The following is a 16336-nucleotide window of genomic DNA, read 5'->3' as shown; positions in this document are numbered from 1 at the left end:
ACTATAGCAGCAGAGCTGAATAGTCACAACAGAGACCTTGTGGCCCACAAAGCTTACAGTATTTACCGTTTGGCCCCTTACAGAAGAAGTTTGCTGACCCCTGGTCTAGATGCCAACCATGACTTGATACATGGCAGGAGAATGGGGTGGTCAGCTCCAAGTCTGCATAGTCCATCTGTAGCTTTGGAAGCATTGTCCAATGCAGCTATTTCCTAACTCTTTGTTTAGGCTTCTTAAAAATATAGACACATCATTCTCCTGCAGTATTCCAGCCAGTGCTGCTGCAGGGGATGCTTAGCAAAAAGTGTAAATATTGCTACCCTGAGTGCTTATCTTTCAGTGTTACCGGACCTGCCATGGTTAATATTACAACCTGACAAACTTGGATTTTGGTTCATTTGCATTTCAATATATCCCTCAGTGCAGAGGCATTGCTGAGACATGACCCTTTGTGAAGAACTGACCAACCATTGCCTCTTCTGCCTTTGGGCTTCCTTGCATCTGCACCGCCAACTCCCCACCTGGTCTTAAAGGATGGAGACTGGGGGAGGCAAGGCAGCTCCTTGACAGAAAAGGTCTATCAAGAAAGGGCACTTATAATAATTTCACCTGTAGAAGAGGAAAATCTCTTTCTACCCATCTTAAACTGTCTATCCGGGGCCTTGTAAATTAGACTGACAAAAGACAGATTGACAAGAGAAAAACAAAAGTTTATTAGTATGCATATTGTACACATGACACATGAGTACTCAGAGATGAGTAACTCAGAGAGGTGGCTTAGAACTCTGGCTTATCTAGCATCTTAGTCAAAGAACAATACATTTTTAGAGGAACAACAGACAAAGGAAAAGGGCCTTGAATCTCTCAGGGTGGAAATTGTGGGAACCCAGATATATGTGAAACCAATGGTAGATAAAGGCTAGTTAGTCAAGTTTGCTATGTAGATTGCTCTGGTTCAGTCTCCAAGCTGATAAAGGTCTAAAGTTATCTCTGGTAATTAACTTTTGCCCTTCCTAGTATTATAGAAGGAGGGACACCTTTGTAAATTTATATCCTGCTTTAACACAGATGGGGGTAGGACTGAGCTTTTTCTGTATTGCTGCTTAATTGCCCTTAGCTCAAAATAGTCCTTATGTCAGAGATGCATATTTTGGGATGACATTCTGATATATCAACCATTTAATGCATGTGAGCCATACGACTACTGTTACTTTTGGTTCTTTTGTCATTTCCATTGACTGCTACAATGTATATAGCAGGCACCACAAAAATTAGTTATGTACTATTATGGCAAGTAACCCATGATTAAAATATGAGTACATGTAGGAGTAGCAACCAGCAACAGTGATGATTACATCAAAAACATTAATTTTAGAGAAGTATAATTTCTTCGTGCCACTGAATTAGGTGACACAAATGACTTTTTAAAAAATTTTTATTTATTTAATTATTTTTGGCTGTGTTGGGTCTTCGTTGCTGTGGGAGGGCTTTCTCCAGGTGCGGTGAGCGGGGGCCACTCTTCATCGCGGTGCACGGGCCTCTCACTGTCGCGGCCTCTCCCGTTGCGGAGCACAGGCTCCAGACGCACAGGCTTAGTAGTTGTGGCTCATGGGCTTAGTTGCTCCGCGGCCTGTGGGATCCTCCCAGACCAGGGCATGAACCCGTGTCCCCTGCATTGGCAGGCAATTCCCAACCACTGCGCCACCAGGGAAGCCCCCCACAAATGACTTTTTAAAAATAAGTCATTTTATTCCATTTGACATGCATTCATACTTTTGAATATTTTCAAAAAATTATTTCCATTATTGGATAAGAAAAATAAGTAGTTCATCTTCTTCTAAAGTACTGTTGTTTGTAAAAGTGTAATTATTGAATGATCATCTAGTAAAAATACTCCAAACACTAATGTATACAAAAACCATAGCAATAGTTATTACTATGGGGACTTACAGAGGGTGACTCCATCAGGGTCTCCTCAGGCCTTTTATTGGTATATTAAAGGCCTAAAGTGCTCCCTAAATACCCTCTGTTACAGCTGTTTAGAATACACTTAAATGCAGATTCCAAAGTTGAAGAGAGGTAAGTCAACTTCTAAGGAGTAGAGATTAAATATAGTAACAGGAAGCAACATGTATACAGATTCATAAAAAGGCATTGTTATGTAGTAGAAAGAAGGCAGGCTTTCGAGTCAGTTATTTCTGGGTTTCTTACCCCACTTCTCATTACTGTTGCTAGTTAGGTGAATCCCTTAAGCCTTCAGAGGCTTGAAGTTTTCATTTGTAAAATTGGAGTACTGTCTACCTTAATACATTGTAAGGATTAGCAATAATTAGCACAGCTTACATTTAATTAGTATTGTTACTCTCAGCACTATTGCTCAGCCAATTATATTTCCTGACAATTCCTTCCACAATGTTTACTAGAGGACTCAAGCTCAAACCAAGTTGAAGATTCTGAAGACAGCCCTGTGATTGAATCAGATGTGATAGATATAACTAAATGTAGAGAAGAAACTCCACCAGGGGGCAGACGTCACCAAACAGTCACACTGGATGATCAGAATGAGATTCAAATACAAAAGCCCCAAGAGGAAAAATCTCCAGCATGTCAAAACCAGCAGGTCTTTTGTGATAAAGAGTTACCAAGTGAAACCAAGAATGCTTCATCTGATTCTCTAAAAAAGTTCAATAAAGGGAATGTGTTTTTATTGGATGCCACAAAAGAAGGAAATGTGGGCCGCTTCCTTAATGTGAGTATATGGGCTGAGGTTCCTATGTCTAAACACATTTTTTTTTCCCTAGGCTTCTTTTTTTTTTTTTTCTTTTTTTCCCTAGGCTTCTTAACAAAATCATGAGGAAAATATGATTAAAAAACTCCAAAGCCAGACTACCTAGATTAGAATGCCAGTCCTAACCAACTATACTTCAATTAAAAAAAAAAAAATGCCAGTCCTCCACTTACATGACCTGGGGCATGTTACTTGACCTCTCTATGCTCTATTTCCAACCCCTATAATATGGAGATAATAATAATAACTGTCTAGGATGTTGTGAAGATTAAATGTATTATATATAAAGTGCCTAAAAGGTACCTGGCACACAGTAAACATTTGCTTGAGAAAGCTATAAGAAAATCATATATGTTTATTGAAAGGTTTTCAAGATTCATTACTTCAAAAAAAAATCACAATGGGACACATAGAATAAGCTTCTCTTTTGTGTCTTATATAATACAGTATGTCTTATTCAGAAAAGCCTCTATCTATTCAAAAAAATCAGTTGGGAGTACTTATGTTTTACTTACTCTCACTAAGTTTTGAGTGGTTTTAGTGGCTTAGTACAGAAAGACAGTACATTTATCAGAATGTTGCATTTTACTATCTTACTCCTTTTTTTATTCCTAAACCATAGTCGTTTTCTGTTTCTGTGTATGTTTGGGATATATGTAATAAGATTTATTTTTATTTCTACAGAGAAATATTTATGATTTCTCTGATTTTAAGGTTCAAGGCTTAAGACTCCTGGCATCTTCATGATAAGAGGGATAACTTGTATATTGGCCATAACTACTGTGTAGGGTGGGATTGGAGTTACCGTGTAGCTTTCCCATCAGACTGCTATTCTATCCTGCCTCCTACCGTCATACATGCTTATCAAAGAATGTATGGTCCCAGGAATCCTACAGGAAAAAAAAATCCCCTTCAACCTCTAGTCCCAGTGTGTATATAGACTCTCCTTTCTTTGGCCAACTGGACCATGTGGAAGCCACCTATATGCCCCCTACTCTCTGGGCTCCACTTTGTCATTGCTTATCCTATCCAGGAGAGTGAAGAAGAGTCGTGGAAGGAGGATGGGAACTTTGATACCCTCCACACATCTTTGGAAAGGTCCACTCTAGTACACTGACCCCTGGATATGGCCTTAATTTTTCTTTGATCTGTATCAGAGCTCTTCTTCCTCTCTGGGGTTGAATTAGTGGGATGGGCAGCTTTGCTTTTTCCCTTAAAGTAATGGGAAGCATGCATGGCCCATGATTGTTTTATGCATTCCCTTTGCTAAGCTCAACACCTCCCTTTTTTTTTTTTTTTTGGCCACGCCGCACAGCTGGCAGGATCTTAGCTCCCTGACCAGGGATCAAACCTGTGCTCTCAGCAGTGAAAGTGGAGTCCTAACCACTGGACCACCAGGAAATTCCCTCAACACCTCTTTAAAATGACTTTTAAGTAGTTTGAAGTTGATGTTCAGTGATTATTTTTATTTTATTTAATTTTAATTAAATTAGTTTATTTATTTTTGGCTGCGTTGGGTCTTCGTTGCTACACGCGGGCTTTCTTTAGTTGCGGCAAGCAGGGGCTACTCTTTGTCACGGTGCGTGGGCTTTCTCATTGCGGTGGCTTCTCTTGTTGCGGAGCATGGGCTCTAGGCATGCGGGCTTCAGTAGTTTTGGCGCACGGGCTCAGTAGTTGTGGCTCGCGGGCTCTAGGGCCACAGGTCAGTAGTTGTGGCACACGGGCTTAGTTGCTCCGTGGCACGTGGGATCTTCCCGGACCAGGGCTCGAACCCGTGTCCCCTGCATTGGAAGGTGGATTCGTAAGCACTGCGCCACCAGGGAAGCCCTCAGTGATAATTTTACATGTAATTCAGGTGCCATCAGAAGAGAAAATACTCTTAAGTCGGAAAATCTTTAAAACCAAAGAGCTTTTCTCCTTGCTAGATAAATGTGTTTATTTGGCTTTTTTCTTTTTCTCTCCTAGTTAGGAGGATACTTGGTTAACAGGGAACAGAATCCTCTCCTCCCTTCCTCTTTCCTACAACTGCTTTTCTCTGTTCCACTTTCACTACTTCTACACTATTGCCAAACATGCTAGGAGCTATTAAACATGCCAGGAGAGCCAGAAGATCATTAAAGAATGATCTCTAGCAAAGGACTGTTGTGGCTTCCTTTCTGGTAGGTTATGTTGAATGGTGGCTGCACTAGAACTATATGGTTGGTTTCACCAGCTGGGTCCATCTCTTGTTTATAGGAGGAAAAAAACAGGGCTTTTCTTTCTTCTTTAATTTAATTTTCTACTTAGATAATACATTCACATGATTTCAAAGTTTAAATAAAATAAAAAGCCTTAGAGAATACATACAGCCAAACAGAATTCTGTTTCAAGGTAGCTCTGACCCTGCCAAGTAGGCACCATGAGTAAAGCTTACCAGGCCCAAATTGAAAAAAACTGTGTGGACAGGAAGTTATCATTGAAATTTAATGGTGGCAAATATGTCTGAGGAATATTGCTAGGATTTGATCCCTTTATGAATCTGGTGAAAGATGAATGTGTAGAGGTGGCAGCTAGTGGGCAACAGAACAATATTGGAATGGTGGTAATAAGAGGAAATAGTATCATCATGTTAGAAGCCTTGGAGAAAGGAGAAGGTCATGTTCAGCAGAGAAATTAGTTACGTATACAGGTACCCTTTCCAACTGTTTGACTATGTTGTAAAACTCAGGTCATATCCGTTCTTCATATTAAACTTTTTGTTTTGTTTAAAAAAAAATGTACTCTGCCCCCATTCACCCTGTCCCCACTCCACCCTCTATAGTAAGATCATTTTTATTACTTTTTTGTGTATTCTTATAGTTTCTTTATGCAAATACAAGTAAATATAAATATAGGTTCTTATTCCTACCCATTACATAAAAGGTAGCATATTATATTTACTGTCCTACACCTTGTTTTTTTTTTTTAATTAGCAACATGCCCTGGAGATCTTTCTAATCAGTACACAGAGCTCCTGTTCTTTTTGTTTATATTAATAGCTGCATAGGATTCCAATGTGTGGGAATCCTAAAGTTCATGTAACCAATCCTCTTTCGATAGATATTTGGATTGTTTCCAAACCTCTACTGTAAAAAACAATGTTCAATGAATAATCTTACACATGGATGCATGTGCAGATATATCTGTTGGATACATTTCCAGATAATGGATTGCTGAATCAAAAGACATGCATCTATAATAATGATAAATATTGACAGATTATCTTGTATAGGGGTTTGTACCATTTTGCATTTCTACTGGAAAGATGTAAGAGTGTCAAAACAGGGCTTTTCTGAATGGATTCCTACCGTCAACAAAATTGTAATGAGCTATGATAGTCTATATACTAGTCAGGAAAAAAAGGATATAAACAAAAATAAGTTAGATGTGTTGGGAACAGAATGGTATTCTAATGCTGCAAAGAACTTGATGCTATGTCTAACCTCTGTGTTTATTTTTTTTTAACAGCATAGTTGTTGCCCAAATCTTTTGGTACAGAATGTTTTTGTAGAAACACATGACAGAAATTTTCCATTGGTGGCGTTCTTCACCAACAGGTTTGAAAATTTTTTTATATGATTTAATTTTGAAATTGTGACTTTAAAAATATCAGTAGAAAAATATTAAAAGAAGATACGTGCTGTAGCCCCACATATCTGGCACCCTAGAATATTCAGTTATCCCAAACTGTTTGTGGTCAATAAAATTTTAAATAGCTGAAATTTTCATTCTTATTTCCTCTTAGAGTTAATGCCTGAAAAGGCTAAGGATGGCAGGCCTCAGCCAGTTCAGTTCAGAGGATAAATGATGCAGAATGCTACATCTTTGAGTCCAAACTGCCCCCAACTGCCACACCACATGCCTCATCACATTACTGGGTTCCACTGTTTGCAAAACACACTTTTCCTTCCTTGTGGATATTGACAAGTTTCTTCTTACTTAATGATTGTAGTAGATTTGAAATAAAACTTAAATGATTATTCTTAAAAAAAAGAGCATTCCTAATTGGTTGGTGTTGGAGAGAGAGAAAACCATATTTTTGAGGATGGTTAATGATGTTAATATGAAAATTGATATAATCAAATTTGGTTCATTTGGTAGTTATTCAGGGTAATTTATGATTATTTTTAAAATTTCTACTTTCTAGGTATGTGAAAGCAAGAACAGAACTAACATGGGATTATGGTTATGAAGCTGGGACTATGCCTGAAAAAGAAATATTCTGCCAATGTGGGGTTAATAAGTGCAGGAAAAAAATATTATAAATCTGTAGCTAGTGCCTGTTCATGAAATTAACTTACCAAGCTGAAATTAGAGCCATGCAAAAGAAACCCCAGTGGTCAGTGGAATTAATTTAGGTTATGATCCATCAAGAGAATTCCTCTCAGTTTACCCTTGTTGGGGGGTCCATTTGCATTACTTAGAAACGCTAGGAACAAAATAAGGACATTTTCATATGCATAGGGTATCTCTTTATTCTTACTGCTGTTCAACTGTACATGAGTAGGATGGAAGTGTATATTTTTTATGAAATACTGCTATATAATTTGTAACTTATTTGTAAATTATATATTAAGAAAGACAAATGTCACAATTGATTTCAGCACTTCTTATTGCTTTTGGAATTATCTTTGACTTTCATGGCCCCAAAGGACCAAAGCTCACATCTTTACCTACAAAATTTATTTATGTTTAATTCCTGGCAAATAATTTACCATTGTGAACCATAAGGTGGGCAACAGAGCCTGAAGAATCTGTCGAAATTCACTTCATGCATATTACTTCCAAGTATTTTAATGCTAGTTGGAGAAGCTGTATCTGGCTCTGTGAAAGTGTCCCATCAGTCCCTTTGAAAGAGAAGGGGGAGAAGCTCTCCTGTGGGGAAGGTTTTGGCACACTCTTTGCAATTCAATTTCTTTTCCACAGATTCTCTTCACTCCTTCCACATAAACACAGACAGGAAAGGAGGGAATAGAAACTTGGAGGAATTAGAATATTTTTGTTCTAGATAGAGCCTTAAGAAAAGGAAACTTAGAAAATAGTCAGACATGGCTTATTTAAGCCAGAAGAGATTGTGCTGGGCAAAAATTTCACTTAACAAAACAAAACAATTCTACTGAACTGCAAAGTCTGAAACAGACCCTTGGACTGTCCTAGGCATGATGTGCAAATTATTTTCCTAGAGAAAAAGGGAAAGAGTTACTTTGCTCTAGGTTACCTAACCATGGTTGTCTAGTGGAAAGAGGATGAGAATCTCTAAGAGTTAAAACTAATTTTATCTGTAACAAAGATGTACATTTGGCTGCCAGGAACTTCCCACTAGGAACCAGAAGGGAATACTAGCTCAAAAAGGAGTAATTAAAAGTAGTTCTGGTTTTTGAGGGTTTTTTTTCTTTTTTCTTTTTTGATCTTGATTCTGGGTTTAGTTTGGTTACCTTTCAAACAAAAATCTCTTCTAAGTTTGGACCCGATTAATTTCTTAAAAATATTGAACTAAATAAAAATTTAACTTGAAATTGGTTTAGAGAGTGGGAAACCAAATAGCTAGGAAAGGGAGCAAAAAATTATAACCCAACAGCCTGTAGACAGATGAGGAAAGTTGAGAAGTCCATTTATTCACAGTAAAGATGCAGGAATTTTAGGCAATGCACTAAAATAAGTGAAGACACTTGATAAGTATGGAAAGTGTTTTTGTGCCGAAATGGACATCTTGATCTGCTTCATTCTGTACTGGTTCACAGCTGTCATCTTCCATCAGCTTCCTAGAGAGTCCCTTTGTCTTCCCTATGCCAGGTCTGTTTCCAGTTAAATCCCGTTATTTCCCCTTTCCTTGATTTACTCCCACATATTGGTAAAGCACATCCTCCAGTAGCTTTTGAAAGGGAAAAATGAGAGGTGAATATTTTGAGCCCTTGTATGTTTGAACGTGTTGTTTTACCCTTACGCTTGACTGCTATTTTGGCAGGGTATGGGTACTCAGAGTCCCTGAGTAGCTTCCGTACCCAATTTTGAACACATCTGCTGCATTCCAACGTTGCTGCTTTTAAGTCTGAAAATGTTCTCACCTCTGGCCTTCAGGGTGACTGTTGGAAGTCAGGTAAAGCCGTTCTTTATCTCTTGTATACGTGGCCAGTGTTTTCCAAGCTTATAGCAGTCTCTTTGTCCCAGTGTTCTGTTCCCAGTAAGAGTGAATTTTCATACCTCATATGAGGTGCTTGGTGGGACTCTTTCAATCTGAAAACTTTGTTCTTCAGAGAAATTTTCTTGAACTATTTCTTTAATGAAATAGTTCTGTTGTTGTTATCTGTTGTCTCTTTCTAGAATTCCTATTTATCTAGACATTAGACCTCCAGGATTGGTTCTCTCATTTTCTTTTCTCTTAATTTCTAGCTTTGTCTTCTTGCTCTACCTTCTGGGAGATTTCCTCAACTTAATCTTCCAATTTGTCTATTGTGTTGGGTTTTCGTTTGGGGGGTTTTTGTGGGGTGGGGATTGGGTTTTGTTTTGTTCTGGTTATGGTTTTTTTTTTTTTTTTTTTGGTCTCATTTTAATTTCTAGAGCTCTCTTCTCTGAATGTTTTTTTTCTTCAATATCCTATTTTTGGTTCATGGTTGCAGTATCTTATCTCTTTGAAAATACTATTTATATAATGTAACATACATACAGGCATTCATATCTATATTTTCTTCTTCCTGAATATTCTGTGACCTGCAAGGTTTGTTTTTGTGTTTTCCCTGCATGTGTCCTTTGGTCTTTGTCTTCCATGTTTTAGGCTTTCCTCAGTTAGTGATCTTGGCAGTCTGCTCATTCTTTTTTTTTTTTTAAATAAGGGATTTTTTTTAACATCTTTATTGGAGTATAATTGCTTTACAATGGTGTGTTAATTTCTGCTGTATAACGAAGTGAATCAGCTATATATATACATACATCCCCATATCTCCCTCTTGTGTCTCCCTCCCACCCTCCCTATCCCACCCCTCTAGGTGGACACAAAGCACCAAGCTGATCTCCCTTTGCTATGCGGCTGCTTCCCACTAGCTATCTATTTTACATTTGGTAGTGTATATATGTCCATGCCACTCTCTCACTTTGTCCCAGCTTACCCTTCCCCCTCCCCGTGTCCTCAAGTCCCTTCTCTATGTCTATATCTTTATTCCTGTCCTGCTCCTATGTTCTTCAGAACCTTTTTTTTTTAGATTCCATATAAATGTTTAAGTCTGCTCATTCTTAAGAGTGGAACACTGAAAAGATGAGATTATAAACTGAGAGCGGGGTAAGGGGCTCTTCAACTGCTTCACCTGACCTAGCTGAGCTATTCAGTTTCTTATCCAGTCTCTTTAGGACTTTCTTTCTGGCCCGGCAAGGAGTACTCTTCCATCTCACTGCTTGAAAGCAAAAAAACTTTGCTGCCAGAGCGTGCTCTTTTCTCCCGTTTTGCAGCTCCACACTCTTGCTTCTGTAATCCATTTGTGTTTGTCAAAACTATTATCCAAGTTATCCTTTTTAATATTGTTCTCTTTTCTGTCCCCAGTTTGCCTCCTTTCCTCTCTTTAAAATCTGCTCAAAAAGCAAGACCTCCAGGAGTTTTCCTTTGATTAGTTCCTCAGCAAACCACCAGCTATTACATGCTTCTTTTACAGAACAACTTATTTTTTTAACTGTTATTTAATTATATGCATTTGTGTTCTCTACATGTGTATTTGTTCCATGCACCAAAAACCTTGTCTTGTATGGTGCTGTGTACCCAATGGGTGCTAAATAAAGGCTTGACACTGGCAACTGGAATTACTCTCAGTTAATTCTGCGTCCGTTTATGATAGACCTGTTTAGGCCAGACCTGGTGTGATACAGTTTTTAGAAAATAATGGATAAACCCTCAGAAGAACAATCGTTTCTCCAGCTGAGTCCAGGGGCTTCGGCCACCTTTACTCCGACTATCGGTTAAGTGGGCGCAGGGTGGGGAGCTCCTGGCATGATTTTTTTTTTTTTTAAAGCAATTCAAATTCAGACTCAGATCTAGAGAAGTTGCGAGTTTCTGTTTGAGAACTGCATCTGCAAAGCCGAGGTGTCTCTTCCTGCTCGGGACTTTCCCCGTGGCAGGGGAGATGAATCATCATGATTTCGCCGAAACGGACTTCCGGCTGCGCGCGCGCAGTGCGCAGCAATGGAACCGGCGGGACCTCCGGAGCTCCAGTCGAGCAGCGGCGCCAGCTGGTCCGAGGCCCGGGGCGCGCGGGAAGTGGCCCCTCTCCCAACCGGTGAGTACTGCTCGGGGGGCGCTCAGGCGGGGAGGGCGGGGTCCGGCAGGGGCAGTCGGGGCCCAGGGCAGCTCCCTGGTCGCCGCCGCTTGGGGGCCCGCGAGCCCGCCTCCCGAGACAGCGAGCGCTGAGGTCTTGGCTCAGCAGCCGCTCGGCCCCTGGGCGTCCACCGCCGGCGGCCCTGCGCCCAGGCCGCTGCCCAGGGCCTCTCGCAAGGGGCGGGTTTGCCTTCCGTTTACCGTTTGCCGTTTACCTCACCCACTGCTAGTTGGACAGCCCATTGCTACAGTCCTACAACGCTAGGAATACAACCAGCAAGGAAAACCGAAGGAAATGCCTGGGGCTTTACTCTCCTAGCCCAGTTCCACCCCCCCCTAAAACAATGCAGTCGGAGAAGTGCTCTGGGGAGGAAGGCTGGAGGGGGACCTCTCTTGAAGAGAAGTGGTCAGCTAGGTCTCAGGAAGCAGTTTGAGAAGTTTCCACAGAGAATGTAACGTTTTGGAATCACCCCCTCCTTTCCGGGTAGTAGTTCCAAGTCTGTGGCCCTCCCGTTAAGTGAGGCAACAGCCTTCTGGCTGGGCTCCTTCCCTGCATTTCAACAGATGCAGAGCGCTTTTACCCTGTGCAGGCTCAGCGCCACGTGCCGGGGATGCAGAGACGAGTTAGGCAGATCCTGCCCTAGAGAGTCTAATAGGCAACTTGTGTGTGACCTGCTAAGAACCACAGAGTCACAAATGAGGGGCTCCTCCAACTCAGCTTGCTGTTCAAGGAACATCCTATCTCAGTTTTAAAGAGAAAGAGTCACCCAGAGATAGAAAGGTTGAAAAGGTGGGCCAGAAGGAGGTGAAGACTCGAAAAATGGCACCAGCCACAAAACAGCAGATGTGGCAACCACAGGCCAGGCAGTTGACTATTTCATTTAGCTAGTGTGTATACAGAATGCAAGATGAGGAGTTACTGGAGATGAAGTTCCATCCTGACCTTTTCCCCAAACTCCAGGCTTGTATAACCAACTTCATTGATGTCAGGAACGATCTCAAACTGAATATGTCCCAAAGAAGACTCCTGTTTGCCTGCCCACACCTGCACACTCCAAACCTGCTCAGCCACTAGCAGCCTTCCCCATTCCTTCCATTCACCTGGTTGCTCAGACCAAAGCCCCAGTGCCACTCTTGGTGCCTCTCTTTCCTCCTTACCTCCCAACTAAGGCATTAGTTAGACCAATCAGTTCTCTCTTCAGAATATATCTCAAGCCTGGCCTCTTCTCACTGCTTCCATCACTGCCATCCAAGCCACCATCATCTCAGACCTGGACTATTGGTCCCCTGGCTTCCACTCTAGCCTCTCATACAGACAAGCCTGCACAGTAGCCAAAATGATCTTTAAAAAACAAAAAGTAAGTGTGATTCTCCTACTAAAAGCCCTCCAATAGTCTCTCATTACTTTCAGAATAATCTTACTGTGGCTACAGTGTACCCCATGTCCTGATCTGACCCAGCCCCTACCCATCTTGATGACTCTGCTACCCCTCACTGCACTGTGAGTCCTCTAAGCTCCCACCATATTCAAATACCTGCTCAAATGTACCCTCCACAGCCTTGCCTGCCTGTCCTGTTTAGAAGAGCCCTCCCCCACACTCATTAATCTCTACCTCCTTCCCCTGCTCTGTCTTCACAGCACTTAACACATCCTGAAATAATACTCCTTTGATGTCTCTATACTACTAAAATGTAAGTTCCATGAGAGTTGAAATTCACATTTTATTCCCTGCTTTATTTCTAGTGCCTAAAACTATACATAGTAGGTTCTCATTAAGTATATGTTGAAGGAATGAATGGCGTTGTATGTAGCACTCAAGAGCTTGGCTTCTGATCTTTAGGTGATAGAGAAGGGGTTTTAGCAGGAGAGAAACATGGGCAAATGTACATTTTAGATAGATCACTCTGGCAGCAACGTGAAGAATGAAGTGGAGTCATGACAGGGAAAGCAGAAGGAGGGAAATGAGATTATCAGAATGAACCAGGTAGAAGACAGTGAAGGCAGGGCTGTCCACTTTCCACGCTGCTGCTGGAACTCACTCTCAAGTGCACGTGTGCGCACACACATATGTACACACGTGCCTACGCACAGATCAGGTCATGGTACTTCCAGTGTTAATTAGGACTTGTTGGCTACAAATAGTACGAAATCAACTTGATGTAATTTAAGCAAAAGGGACGTTTGTTACTGGAAAGCAGGGAGACCACACTCACAGGCCCTAGGAACATGGATGCTATAGCATTTATGAGAAAGAGCCAGGAAATAGGGCCTGAGAAGCCATCATAAACTTTGACAGCACTCAGAATATCTGCTTTGTTCTCTTTCTTTGGTCCAGTTTTCCTGACAATGGGATAGAAGATGGCTACCCTCACAGCCTCTCAGTTTTTATATCTCCTCCTTCAAGAAACCAGCCCAATCTGAACTAAAATCTTCTATTCTGAATTTTGTATATCTGGGAGATGGGAAGGTAGGTCCTCTGGGACTGTCAGCTGTGCCTAGGGAGAGAGTCACATAGTATAAACATGCCTACGGGGGCTTATCCCTGTGTATGATTGTAAGTCAAATGGATACCCTAAAGAAGTGCACTGAACATCCTATTCCCTGGCTGCCTGCCACCCCTCCCTTATAACACAGACCTCCTTATTCCTCTTTTCACATTCTGCAGCTGTCCCCAGTAATGCATTCTGGCTATCCCAAATATGCATCCTGCCAAACTTCTCCGAAAGTTACATCCAGTCACACCACCCAGAGACAATGTGATGAAGCCATTCATTTTCCAAGTCCATTACCAAGCCTCTAGGTAATATCTACTCCCCTTCTGTTTTGGTCAGTTCAGGTATGCAGTCACTGGACTCAGTAATAACGTCTACACGTCGGATGTACAGTGGCAGAACTAAAATAGTAAACTGCAATGAAAACTATTGATCAAAGGAGAAAAGAGGAAGGAATTTCCAAGCCAGTACCATAAATTGGTTGCCAGTCCAGAACATAGACCATACCCTATTGGAAGGGGATTGTAAATGGAAGTATAGGGTTAGTCTCATTCTATCAGTTTCACTTATTTCTTTAGTGGTGGAACATGTTCCTTGGCCATCCTATCTGACTACCCCAGATTCTATCTTCTGGGTGGATTGCCCTTGTGTGGTGAGCTTTAAGACCGTCTCTTGGGAGAGAAGCATTGGGAAGACACCCCTGCAGAGGCTGAGGCCTTAACAATCCCTTCCCAGGTGGAGCTGAGCCTGGAGATTGCTGGCGAGACTGCCACTGTTGGTTTGAGTTAGTCGTAGTTCATGTATTCTTGGCTTATAATTTTTCTTTGGCTTCATTCTATAGAACCTTTCCTGGTTACCAGTTTCCTTTTTGAGAATTCTCGTTGAGTCGGTCTCTGTGAGTCCTTAGGCCTGCTAGACCCAGTAGAAAGACCTTGGGGAGACCTACATATCTTCATTGTTCTTGGTCTCAACTACTGATGGAGACCAATGGACTCTTCCATAATGTGGAATGTCCCAGCCCCCATGATACACCTGTCCCTCACTCTCTGAATCTGTACAGTTCCTGAGTTCAGATAGTGAGGAATATCAAGTTATCCAAATGTATTTGGTCCATGAGTTTCAGATAATGTGCAGCAAATGTTCAGATGTGAGGGATGCCTGTCTGTGTAAAAGCCTCTAATGTTACTCTCCCAACTACAGAGAGTTCTGTGATCCCCCAGTCTAGAAGAATAAACAAGTTAGAATAGCCAAGCTCTTTTAGGAAATTGTGATGAGGGGGGTGTTTTAGTAGGAAAAAACTCTTAGGTGGGGCTTCCCTGGTGGCGCAGTGGTTGAGAATCCGCCTGCTGCTGCAGGGGACACGGGTTCGTGCCCCAGTCCGGGAAGATCCCACGTGCCGCGGAGCGGCTGGGCCCGTGAGCCATGGCCGCTGAGGCTGCGCGTCCGGAGCCTGTGCTCCGCAATGGGAGAGGCCACAACAGTGAGAGGCCCGCGTACCGCAAAACAAAACAAAACAAAACAAAACTCTTAGGTGGAGCCTGTGTGTCCACCTTGGGTTTCTGTCCATCAGCACTGGAAACTCCAGATCAGAGGACAGCAATGTTGCCACCACCTCTGTGTTCCCAGGTGCCAAGACCCTGCAGACTTGGGAGTGTAGCTCAGACAGGCAGAGACCCCAGAGCAAGCACAGGGGATCACACTTAGGAATCAGCGGCCTGATAGCTCAGCCCGATGCAGTTCACCTGTCTGCAGGTGCAGCTCTTCACAGGAAAGGGTGACACTGCAAAAATGCCTAGCTCTTACACAAGGGGTGCTGCATAGCCTATCAAACATCATATTTTTTTTATTAGGGAATTTTAACACTAGTAATTTAACTGCCTGAAACTTTTTTTTTAGCCTATGCTTTACACATTTTAATGTCCAGTTTGAGTGTTCTTTTAAATAAGAACACAGTATTTAATCGAAGTAGATTTTGGGTCCCAGGTGAATAAAATTGGGGGATTTTTTTTCCCATTTTCATCCTAGGATGGAGGCTTTGTGTGGTCAAATATTAAAATATATTCTAAAACATTGAAAATTGTAAAATGTTGTATTGGTGGGGGAAGTGACAGATCAGTGGAACAAATAGAAGTATGTAGAACGAATCTAAATATATGAAAAATGATTTTAAATCAGTGGCTAGCCATTATGAAAATAAGTTAGATCTCCATCTCATACTTTACAATAAAATAAATTCCATGTTAATATTCTAATGTAAGAAATACAATTCTAGAGGAAAAGAAGAGGTGTCTTCGAAGTTATGTTCCCCCTACCCAAGAGTGAGAAGTGATAAAGGATTGATATAATTTCATCAAACAAAACCTTTAAACATTTTATATATCAGAGAACATTATAAACAAAGTTAAAAGGCCACATGTTTGACTAACAAAGAGTTAGTATCCTGGATACACCACAAGCTCTTACAAATCAGTAAGGAAGTAGTGAGTAAACCAATAGAAAAATGGGCTAAGGACATCAGTGCCAGAGAAAAAATGCAGATGCCACCTTATGGTAACTTAAACTCATAATTAGAGATTATGATCCACTTCTCTCTGCACTTTGTGTTCTTTCTTTTGACGTGGTCATCTAACCTGTCCCAGCTGTACCTTTATAGTATTTTTTTAATAGTATGTTTTAAAATCAGATAGGTAGACACCCTCTCATTTTTTGAAAGTGTTCTTTACTGCCCTTGCCTATTTATT

The 16336-nt window shown here is 41.3% G+C and overlaps 1 protein-coding gene and 1 pseudogene across 20 annotated transcripts in view; both read left to right on the top strand.

The window, feature by feature from the left end:
• The window catches only part of SETDB2 (SET domain bifurcated histone lysine methyltransferase 2), an 85070-nt gene that overhangs the window by 40325 nt on the left and 28409 nt on the right, over positions 1–16336 (top strand). For 11 of the 20 annotated variants that reach the window (XR_010837139.1, XR_010837140.1, XR_010837142.1 and 8 more), the window contains 3 exons: positions 2424–2749; positions 6275–6363; positions 10815–11064. Coding sequence is in view for 10 of the 20 variants with exons in the window: in XM_067016317.1 (XP_066872418.1) it covers positions 2424–2749; positions 6275–6363; positions 10815–11064 (665 nt within the window). In the remaining 10 variants the exon portion in view is untranslated. Of the gene's footprint in view, positions 1–2423; positions 2750–6274; positions 6364–6551; positions 6647–6953; positions 10584–10800; positions 11065–12741; positions 12795–13438; positions 13571–16336 lie in introns of those variants that run through there. The other 9 variants (XR_010837147.1, XR_010837146.1, XR_010837148.1 and 6 more) reach the window with 5 other exon arrangements.
• Positions 5114–5514, top strand: LOC136792771 (small nuclear ribonucleoprotein G pseudogene; annotated as a pseudogene).

This window comes from Kogia breviceps, chromosome 16 (genome assembly GCF_026419965.1).
Source record: "Kogia breviceps isolate mKogBre1 chromosome 16, mKogBre1 haplotype 1, whole genome shotgun sequence".
Taxonomy (NCBI): Eukaryota; Metazoa; Chordata; class Mammalia; order Artiodactyla; family Physeteridae; genus Kogia; species Kogia breviceps.
This window is presented reverse-complemented; position numbering and strand designations above follow the sequence as displayed.